Below are 11,621 nucleotides of genomic sequence, written 5' to 3'. Positions count from 1 at the left end.
TAGATTATCTCGTAGAGTGGGCTGTACAGTATTTTTTGAAAAATACTGGACTATACACACCATATAAAATCTCCAACTAATGGAACTGAGTACTAGTGGAGGTCTGTGGGCCCCACAAACGGACCCAAATAATAGCAGGACCGTGTGGGTCCTGTTAGTAGGTCCAAAATAAAAAGAATAAGTGAAACCTCCGTCCTCTTGAGAACGTTATCTTCAGACTTCATTTCCCAAGTGCTTTACCATTTAAGCTAAAGACTCACCTCTTGTCAGCACATTAATCATGTGAATCCAATACAATAGCAAATAGATGAACAGAGTATCTCATTGTAAGATATGTTACCCAACTCTCCTCTCGTGTTTTCATCAGAGACACAGTCTAAATTTAGATTGTTCTAGAATCAATACTGAAAAAGACTTGGCTGGAGTCATATCATGAAAATTAGCCATACGTGAAGGAGGCCTTCGTGCGATATCGATTGAGGCATTTGATTGGGACCTATCCTCCCGCATTGGACCGCAGTCTGTTTTGTTAATAGGTGGATTGGAAATGTAAATCTACACATTGTTAGAGAAAAAAAAAATACTCAAAAGCCTTCGTATGTAAATTTGTTGTAGATTTACATTTTCAATTCACCTTAATGAGTGCTGCACTCCTTAACAAAACCCTTGAAAATAGGAGTAAAACTTGGCTCCAGGTCGGTTTGGAGGAAGTTCCTCCGGACCCTTGCTAATAGTGTGATAGCAAGGTGTGTGGAAATATCAATTCTTATTGAAAAATAAAAAGTAGCCATGGATTTGATATTCCCACACCCCCTGCTATTAGAGGGGCTGGAGGAACTTCCTCGTCTGGAGCCAAGTTTTGTTCTGAAAATAGGGAGAAGAAAAAATATTTTTTAGGATTTCTAATATTATCCAAAGACCCCATGTTTTTTAAAAAAAGAATAGTGGGCCCACTTCTTAGGATGATCCAAACATTGAAAGGCCACAACATAAATAGGCAGATCGGAGGTTTGGGATCATCCGACTTACGTGGTACTGCCTATTTAATTTCTGGCCCATCGAATGAACGGTTTGGATCATCCTCAGATATGGCCCCACTGTGCTTTCTGAAAAGGTAAATGATAGGGTTTAATAATTGCACAAACCCAGCTTGTCTTTTCCTTTTAATTGGCTTGTTAGAGCTTTTTGGGAACTGTAATAACCTTTGACAGCTCTCTAATAAATGCTAAAAGCCAAGATGCGTTAGCTAAAATGTCAAAACATGGTCGTGCTAATATCATGTACCTTCTAAAAGATACTCGCACTAATCCTATATAATCTTCGTTATCCTAGTCGTACGCTCTAAAGTCTCCTCCTCTCCCATCTCTCTCACAATTGGCCCACGAATAATCCACAGAATATTCTTATGAATATTTTTCTTTACCTCATAATCCAATGTCTACCGTCCGATTGCACTCAACTGCGGAAGACCGACAGGTGACGCAATACTCGAAAAGACCTGCCTCTTCCAGCTTCCAGAGGCCTTAAATAATACCCAATAAATTGAAAAGAAAGTTCATCATCAGCAAGAAAAATTTCCATTTGATTCATACCCAGTCTATATTCTCTGTAAGTTTATTTAGATATTTTTTTATATTCATTTTCTTTACTGGGGCGTGTAACATGCTCTACTTAATTATAATTTCCAAAAACTGTGTTTGAATTTTCTGTTTCATACTCTACTTAACTATTTTGCTATATTATTGTTCACACATGAACTCTCTCTCAATGAAAATCTGCTTCTGCTTGATTTTATATGTTTATTAGCATCCTATTTTAGTTATTAAATTCATTTTATGGGTTCTTTTCTTCTGGGAACCTTCTTTTTGGGTTTATTTTGTTTTCTTTTTTCTTTGATATTTTCTCTCGGCCTATTTTTTCTTCTAATTTTAGAGTAAAATTGAGTTTCTTACCATATTTTAAATTTTATTAGCATAATCTATGCATCTTCTAAGTGCTTTTAGGACTTGCTTTTTCTACTGCTTATTCTTTAACGTGTTTTTACTTTTTCTTTATGACTACATTCCTCTAGAAATTTGGTGTTTTATGATGTTTAATTTTTCTATCTCAATTTTAATCTGTATTTGTTCCCATTTTCTGTTTATAATATAGTTCTTAACATTTGCATTTCCTTTATATGTTATCTAGTTACTAATTGCATTTCTCAAATGTTTTTTAAATACATTTTTTTGGCTTTTTCTTGAGCAGGAATTTTTTTTTTATTTCTTTCCTTTTTAATTTCTTTATAGGCCGTTTGGATACAAGGATTTTATAATTGAGATTGTAAAATTCTGGATTATGCAAACTAAAACCTGGATTTTATAAGCTAAAACATGGATTTTATAAGCTAAAACCTGGATTGGATAATCCTGAAAAAAGTACAATCCAGGTTTTAGCTTAGGCCCTGTTTGTTTAAGATTATGACAACCGATTGTGAGTGCCAAACTGATTGTTGGACTTAAAATAATGTTTGAATTTGAGTCCACTAATCAGTTTAACACTCACAATTGGTTGCCATGATCTTAAACGAACAGGGCCTTATAAAATCCAGATTTTAGCTTGTAAAATTTAGGATTTTACAATCTAAATCCAGGATTTTACAATCCTAGATTATAAAATCCTTGTATCCAAATGGGCCCTTAGTTGTGGAGCAACCTGGTCTCCCTATAGTTCAGCTCAACTTTCCCCCCTACATGTATGCTGGTTTTCAATACACATTGCTCTTTTGGGGGAAAAAAACAATGTGTTTTGAAAACTAGTATCAAAGGTCTGTTTTTTAAAGTGTTAGTATTACTATAATGAAAATTATAATTGTAAATTTTGGAGGTTAGAGATGGCTGGTGGAGATGGAGAAGCGAGTGGCCACTCAAGGTACCCTCATGTTGTACTCAACGAACGTATCCTTTCTTCCATGTCTCGAAGATCTGTTGCAGCTCATCCATGGCACGATCTAGAAATAGGTATGAATTATATTGACCCGATATTTTGATTCTCATTTCCATTCTAATTCAGTCTCATCTATTGCCTTTGAATTTATTTTTATCTTGTCTTATTACTTAACAATTTCTTAGGATTTTTTTTTTGATAAAGATACCAATTTCATTAAAAAGAAAGGATCACAAGTGCACATTGGGCAGTAAGATTGCCTCATATAAAGATTTAAACCAAATGATCAGCCAAATCGTTGGCGCTTCTAGGAGTGAGAAAAAAGAGAGAGAGAAAACACCATACATACACATTTTGTTAGCTTTTTATGTTATAGCTGTTTGCACTTGCAAATTTTCCCACATCTTTGAGTTATTTATGCTCTGATCTTTTTTTTATGCAGGACCTGGTGCCCCAGCTATTTTCAATTGTGTAAGTTGTCCTTCAAAACTGAAAAATTTAGCTTTTAACTTCCATGATGCTATGATTTTGAGGCATAAATTCAACTATTATTAGGTTCCATCCAATGTGAGTTTTGTTTTGAGGAATGCAATTTTTTGAAGGTTTTAATTTCTATCTAATATGGATTTAGAAGCTGGGTAAAGACCTCAACTAAAAATTGCTAACTAACCCTGTGTGTTTTGTTGATTAATGCGTAGAAATTGTTTCAGCTGAATCGGATTGAGGGGCACACCATGACAGACTTTTGGCGTTCGCAAGCATCAACGAGAAATGATTGATCCATTTTCTTAATTCATATGAAATGCAATAGGAGTGGGCTATTGAAAAATTCTTTTTGGCCATTCCTTTATAAGGGCATTAACAATCTCACCTTTGGTTATATCCGGATGTTTTGATTGCTAGATTATGACTTGTGACATAAACATGTGAGTCATTTGTCAGGTGTTACTTGACGGAGCCTAATTTGTTCAAAAGCAGCACGTGTTTATTACTCTTCATAGATATATGGTTGTGTGCTTCATGTGATTAGGTGGTGGTAGTTTTCACTAATCAGATAGTGTCATATCCCATAATGGATATGCCATCATTTGGCAGGTCTTGTGGAACTGTTACTGCATGAACCAGTTGAAGTCATCAAATTGGGACATATTCCCAAGTTGATAGAGCATGAATAATTAGGTCCTTTTAAATTGGATAGAAATGACCAAAATGTCCTCAAGGGCTAATGGAAATTACTATCTCATGCATAAAGAAAATACCTACCTTGGTCTATTACTCACCAAGTGACAAGCCATTGGTCTTCTTGTGTCTTTTCCTTCAAGTGGGGGAGTATGGACTATTTAGCTTTCATACGAGCCTGTGCTGCCTGGTAGCTTTCATATTGTATATTTCTCTTTCCCCAAAATAATAATCTTCAATTGTCTTTCTCCCTTGGGTAGCTTTGTGAATAATTCCTGTTCCACATCTCTGCCTATCTCTTGTTGCATCTTATTTTCCCTCTTACTCTTTAGTGGTTGTGCTTTTGGGCTAGTTACAGCTGGATCTTAACTTCCTGGGTCGTAAAATTTAATCTTCCTTTAAAATGACTGCAACATGCCCAGAGTTCGAATATCTCTCTTCTGTCCTATGCACTTTCAGGATATAATGAATTTCCAATGCAGTATTGGTCATAAATACATATAGAGCACTACATTTTCTGGTTGGCTCTCTTGGTACTATGATAATTTTTGTTTACAAGGTTTGACAAGGCAGTTGGAAGGTGAAACAGGAAAAATAAAACAGAGAGAACTACAAAATTTTGTATTTAAAGACCCAAAGTATTGCATATCTTTACTACTTGTGTATATGTCATCGCAATAGTTATGTTGGTGAGAAAAATGAGTATTTTATTTAGTTATGGCATCCTATGGGAGGCTTTTTTTAAATACCTATGGGAGGCTTTTGTTGTCCAGATGCCTGAGCAATGTTCAGAAGGTTGTTGATTGGCTTGGAACTGGGTCATAGACTAGGTGTAGCCGGCCAAATCCCAATCCCAAGTTCTGTTTTCGTAGAAACAGTCATCCTGGATTTTTTTCCATTGACTCAGTTGAGTTGAACTCTGAAGGCTAAAGACCAATTGCCGAGTTGATTCCAAGTTTCTGAACATTGGGCTGTGCATTGTTTTTGGTATGCTTTAAACTTTGATGATCTTGGTTCTTCACTCAATTCTTCTTACAAAATTCTGCCGCAGGTGGTTGAAATTGGCAAGGGTAGTAAAGTCAAGTATGAGCTGGACAAGCTAACCGGTCTTATAAAAGTATGACCCTTCTTAGTTTTTTTCCTTCATTTTAACTTTCAATTTTTATGTTATTTAAGGAGTTTTTGTGTGCCTACTGTTTGTATGCTTGCTTAAATTCTTAATTAGCGAATCGACCTACTTCTTAAACTAATGATCAATGAGAATTTGATTTGCACGCTTTTTATCATGCAACTCTTCCCACAAAATCTTATAGTCCTTGTTGTTGTATAGTTTGCTTTTGGTTCCAACTAATCAGTTCTTTTTTTTTTCCATAGTTATCTTTCTTTTCCATGCTTTTCCTTATTGTTAGATAGTTTACTTAATGGCGGTTACTGCCTCGTGATTACGGGTCCAATCCCAGTTCAGTAGCTGATAGAAAAGCTAAAATCTATGTTTGAGTGAAACGTTATCTTTTACTGAAAGACATGTACATGTGCACACAATTTAAATACATGGGAAGTGGTAGTTCGACCCCTTTTCTTCCCTGGGCCAGCCCCTTCTATTGTATTTATGATTCTCTTTTTACACTACAAGGGATGGCCCATGGAAGAAAAAGGGGCAAATTTATCATTCCCCAGATACATTTGCCTTGGATGTTTTTACTGGTTTTTAGAATGTAGTCTGAGCTTGGTGCCCAAATGGTTAGAGCATGATGGTCACAGCCTTGCGGTTACAAATTCATTGCCAGCCAAATTGCAGGATAGGTTTCCATGGACATGACCTTAACCTGGGCTGCACATTCCAGGATAGGTTGTTCCGTCTAAGTTCTATTCATATGAGTTTTATCTCTTGAAAAAACTGCAAGGATAACTGCAATTCCATCTTGGTAGAAACCACATTATACTTATTTCTTTCTGAAATGTATCTTATCATGAATAGTTGTGTGAAAAATATTGGATAACTCTAATCTTTGAAGTATGTCTTATCCAGCAAAATCGATCCTACAATCAAACAGCCTCAAAAGATCTGTTGTCAATGCTAGTGTGGCTTTTTATGCACATGACCACTTATGTAGGCAATTACTGTAACTTAATTAAAGTATGATGATCATGAATGTAAGTTCAGGTCGATCGTGTTCTTTACTCGTCTGTTGTGTATCCACACAACTATGGTTTCATCCCACGAACACTCTGTGAAGATAGCGATCCGATGGATGTACTGGTGTTGATGCAGGTAATTTCTCTTTTTCTTTGAAGTGTTTAACCGTGAGAACAGTAACATAAGCTCTCTTTTGTCTTTTTAGTTGTATTTGTGAAACATTTGGTGAATTTACTCCTCTTCCATAGGAGCCTGTGCTGCCTGGTAGTTTTCTGCGTGCCCGAGCCATTGGGCTAATGCCAATGATTGATCAGGTGAGATCTTTTGCCTGCTTCCTTAATTCTGTTGAGCTTTGAGTTATAATTGTAATATGAATTTTTGGTCTTTTTTTTATTAAGAGTGATAATTGTACTATAATCTGCTATTGGGTTTTCAATGACCCTTCTCTTTTATTCACTGTTTGCTTAGAGATTATTTGGACCACCGCGTCTCAATTTGTATATGGGTTCCTTGCAGGGTGAGAAGGATGATAAGATAATTGCGGTATGTGCTGATGATCCTGAGTTTCGTCACTACCAGGACCTTAAGGAGCTGTCCCCACATCGCCTTGCAGAGATCCGTCGTTTCTTTGAAGACTGTATCCTTTTCTGTAACTTGAAGGAGTTTCTCCTCCTTCGTCTACAATTAATTACAATTCATCCATTATGATTTTCATTATTCATTTTTGTGTTATATTCCAAATGGGTCTTCAACTAAAGTTTGCTTTATTCATTTAGACAAGATTTTTGAATTGTTAACTGAGTTCAGTTTAAGTTTTTTCCAATTTCCCATGGTCAAATATATTATTGTATCTTACTCAACTCAACTCAACTCAACTCAACTCAACAAAGCCTTTGTCCATGGTTAAATATATTATTGTATCTTACTGTTCAAAAAAAAAAAAAAAAAAAAAAAAAAAATTAAAAAAAAAAATTAAAAAAAATATATATATATATATATATATATATATATAGAGAGAGAGAACATTTCCTACACACTTGTGTAGGTAAGTTACCTACACACTACCTTAAAATATAGTGGGGGCCCACATTGTTTGGGTGATCCAAACCATTCATTTGAATGATCCTCACATAGATAGGATCTGATTTTTTGTGGACACCCTATCTATGTGAGGACCATTCAAATGAATGGTTTGGATCAGCCAAACAATGTGGGCCCCCACTGTATTTTAAGCTAGTGTGTAGGAAATGTTCTCTCTCTCTCTCTCTCTCTCTCTATATATATATATATATATATATATATATATATATATATATATATATATATATATTATTGTATCTTTGGCTGATGAGGGATGGCTTAGTATTGGTCTTACTAATTTTGTTCTTCGTTGAATATTTGAAAATTCAGAATCAACCTTAAACTTGGTATGCTAATTTACTTGGACCTAAAGTTCATTTGGGCCATTCTATTATATTGGTCTATTCATATGGAGCTTAGCCTCAGCCTCATTAAACATGTACTGACTCTGCATTGCCTCATTAGATTGTTTCGTCACTCCATTGGCTTGATTGCTCTATCTAGACTTGGCTCCTTAATAATAATAATAAAGACAAGAAGAATGAGAACAAAGAGGTTGCGGTAAACGACTTTCTCCCAGCCGAAGCTGCCGTTAAAGCAATCCAGTACTCTATGTGAGTTATATGTACATCTTACAATCAGTTTTTCCAATTCGAAAGTTTTGGGTTGGACCCTACTAATTAGATCCATGCCTTCAAACTCTGAAAATAGTATACAAATTCTACAATTGGCTCAGAAAAATTTGTCCCCCCCTCCCAAACAACATCAACAACAACAGCAACAACAACACACACACACACACAACCAAAAGAAAAAATGAAAAATACCACCCACCCACTCACACACACACACACAAAGTCTATGTTTAGCTACATCTTGTCATACTGCTTTCAACCAAACTAATGAGTAATGTTGAAAATTAGAAGACTCTAAGTGACACAGCACCTTAATTATCACCATCTTAGCTCTCACCACATTGGTAAAATGCTGGTTTGGTCTTGCTAATGAATCCAGTCACGCTGTAATTAGCATTACCCTCAGGAACTGGGAGGATTTAGTGTCTTTGAGCAACCTGAGGCCAACCCCCTCTATACCTTCAACTATCCTTTCCTCAAATTGCAAACCAGCTTTTTTGCATTTAAGGTTTAGCATCAGACCCCCTTCAACTCCTTGCTCACATAGATTCCTTCCTCTCCCTGTAGCTTTGCCTCATATTTTGAAACTCTCCTAGACTTCACATGTTTCAGAAAATTTTAACTGTCACCATAGAACGATTCCACTTCAGGAATAGAATTCAAAACTTTTGGGCAATACTATTTACGGGGAAAATTCTATGTGGTCTCATGAAAAGCGTAGGGCCTCTTTGGATACCTCTAGAAGTTATTTGCATCTAATCTTATATGCAAATAATTTTGATGTTAAATATGTCTGTGTGCAAATAATGGTTATAATAACGTAGAAATGATATAGTCAATGGCTTCCGAAGAAACCTTAATGTCCCATTTTGCAAAAACGACTAAATTAAAATAATCTTGTCTCCAATAAGAACCAAGTTTGCTGGCTTCCCAAGAGGCCCTTATAGTTGTGATTTTTTCAAGATTCTGATTATGTAAATGGGTTTACTTGAGCTATTTATTTATCTTCCAAACCTTTGGTGCAGGGATCTATATGCCTCTTACATTGTGGAAAGCCTGAGGCAGTGACTCCTGTCAATATCTGTAATTTGGCATGCAAGTAGACTATCTGCAACCTGCCTCTTTATATGCATTCTTCTTTACTATTATGAAGAGAATATTTGTGACTATTGGAATTCAGTGTGGGTGACAGTGTCTGTAGCCTTTCTTAATACTACAGGAATGAATTTTGTTGATTAGCTGTGCAACAAGAACTTCAAATTGTGTTGGTCAAGCAGTATTTGTGTATTCAATATTGGATCAGACGGGGGATAAATCCAATGTGACAATCACTGGTAGCAAAGATACAAAATACACAAATCATTTTCTTTTAAAAAAAATACACAAATCATAAGTTGTCATTCTATCCAAGTGAGTAGACTTTGAAGATCATGCAATGGAATTTTCAGTTACTGGATTTTCAAATTATATAGACCAATTGATGTGGTAGCACATGATTTCTGAGTCTTTGGTTTTGATTGTTACCCAAGTTCAACCACTATCAGGGAAACAGGAGGGCTAAACAGACATTCCCTGAAATTTTTTTTCATGGTTGCCAAACCCGCCCTAAAAGTCAAACATAAGGGAGTGAAAATACAAACATTTTTAGGAAAAGACAAGCAAAAGTGATGGAAATCCTAAAAAAGAGGGTAGAAATTGATAAATTTAGGATTTCACTAATTCTTGGATTAATTACAAAGATGCTAAAGAGTGTTTATATAGAACACTCAAAAGATAAACATAGAAAGGGATCATGATAAGAAGAGAAAGTGATAAAGCAAATCTGATCTAGTTACCTAATCAGGCTAAATTACCTAATCTAATAATCAAATCACTAATTTGTCATATCTCATGAGATACGATCTTATTCTCTAACATGCCCCCTCAAACGTATATAGATTGGAAATCGATATCTATATACGTTTGATTACAATAGATATCCCCAAAAAGAAATATAAATTTTTTTTATGCACACTGTTACGATTGATGTTCTCATGTTGTTGATATTGCTGAAGATGAATTGCCGCCTGTTGTTGAAGAATGTGTCGCATGAAAGATGAGGCGCGCAAGGCCTCAAAGAATTGAATTGGACTCAAGCCGGAATGGGCGAGTCTTTAGGCCGGTTTTAAATACAGAGCCTTCTGGAAATGGGTCACAATGGACCAAAGCCTCGACAGGCAAAAGGATGCCTCGATTGGCGAGAATAGGCCTCAATGGGCAAGACATCATGGGTCGGCAAGAACCGATACTCATGGAAATTGACTCTCTCAGGTACGAACCTCAAGGAATCGAGGCCCCTCAACTGAGTAGAGCGACTATTTCAGGCACGCACCTCGAAACAAGGCACCTCAACTGAAATAGAAAATCAAAGATTGAAATAGAAGTTGAAAGATAAAGAGAATGAAAATGAAGAGAAGATACAGAGAAGCGACAACTAACGGCTTTTGATAGCAAATAGCAATTGCAGAACAAAAATGGCATTGACAATTGTTCCAATGGAAGGGAAATGATGAGGCTGATATCAAATATTGGGGGTGATTTCATTTTGAACAAGAGGAAGGGGTGTGCAAATATCAATATCAGGGGTGAGAGTTTGCTTCTATGACAAGGATTTGGGTTTGATTGACACAAAAAAAGAGTGTGACAAATGGCTCTCATGATGGCTCTCATGATGATAAAGTAAGCCCAAATGGCTTGTTATAATGAAGAAGAGAGTCTCTCGATCAAAAGAGAAAGGCAAGAGAGAAAATTAGAGAAAGGCAAGAGAGAAAATCTCAAAAACTAGATTAGAAAAGGAGTGCCAGTATCAACATCTCATGTGAAAAAATAGGACAAAAGAGAATGACAGGTTTGGCCATTTTCTGCGTTAAACCTTGTGGTTTGGAAGTCACCAACGACACCCCCTCAACTTTCCGGGGTTTTTTTAACGTAACGGAGTGGACGACGAGGGGGAAATAACCAAAATGCCCTCGTCTTACCCAATTGAAAATTAGGGTTTTCATACTTGAAAACCGAAAATTAGGGTTTGATTCAAACCCTTGTTTATTTATTAACATAAACCTTCGATTTATGAGTTTTATTTGTCTTCATTCACATCATTATCATGATTTGCACAAAAACCCTAATATTTTAGGGCTTTTTTTGTTTTTATCAATGTTTTTTTTTCTCGAAACGTGGGTTTGATGTAGCCATAGGGTGGGGTTTCATTGTCTGTGGTGGAGGTGACTGTGGTGGCCGGAGATGGTGACAGTGGCGGTGGCGACGGCGGCGGTGGGAAATGGTGTAACCCTAATCCCTCTCCATAAAGGGTATTTTGGTCCTCAAAATATTAACCACGGTTAGTTTTAGTCATTCCGTTAGGTTAAACTAATGGACCGTCAATGGAGGGGGTCTACTTAAAAAATATCAGAAAGTTAAGGGAGTTTCATTGGTAACTTCCAAACCACGGGGTTAAAAGCGGAAAATGGCCAAACCACAAGGGGTGTATATGCAATTTTCCCTTTTAAAAAATAGTGGCGCCCACATGGTTTGATGACCTTGTTGGGGCCCAACTTAGATAGGCCATGCCCCAAAATCATCTCCAATGGATGATCTTAACCATCCGATCCGTAAAGGTTTTTAAAATG

The 11,621-nt window shown here is 36.3% G+C and overlaps 1 protein-coding gene across 2 annotated transcripts; it reads left to right on the top strand.

Annotated features, from left to right (window-relative positions):
• The first annotated feature begins 1,372 nt into the window (after window positions 1-1,372).
• Window positions 1,373-9,229, top strand: LOC143854171 (soluble inorganic pyrophosphatase-like). 2 transcript variants are annotated; one of them, XM_077364003.1, is made up of 9 exons: window positions 1,373-1,608; window positions 2,871-2,999; window positions 3,368-3,396; window positions 5,156-5,221; window positions 6,269-6,376; window positions 6,490-6,555; window positions 6,758-6,878; window positions 7,854-7,935; window positions 8,982-9,229. In XM_077364003.1, the coding sequence occupies exons 2-9, from the start codon at window positions 2,873-2,875 to the stop codon at window positions 9,022-9,024; spliced, it is 642 nt and encodes a 213-aa protein (XP_077220118.1). In that variant the 5' UTR covers window positions 1,373-1,608; window positions 2,871-2,872; the 3' UTR covers window positions 9,025-9,229. The 2 variants fall into 2 exon arrangements, with proteins under 2 accessions (XP_077220118.1, XP_077220117.1); XM_077364002.1 differs by having other exon boundaries at window positions 2,866-2,999.
• The last annotated feature ends 2,392 nt before the right edge of the window (window positions 9,230-11,621 follow it).

Source organism: Tasmannia lanceolata, unplaced genomic scaffold, assembly GCF_043159265.1.
Source record: "Tasmannia lanceolata isolate RefF3 unplaced genomic scaffold, GAP_Taslan_0.1 ptg000020l, whole genome shotgun sequence".
In the NCBI taxonomy this organism is placed as follows: Eukaryota; Viridiplantae; Streptophyta; class Magnoliopsida; order Canellales; family Winteraceae; genus Tasmannia; species Tasmannia lanceolata.
The sequence above is the reverse complement of the archived record's forward strand: the minus strand, read 5'-3'. Positions and strand labels throughout refer to the sequence as shown.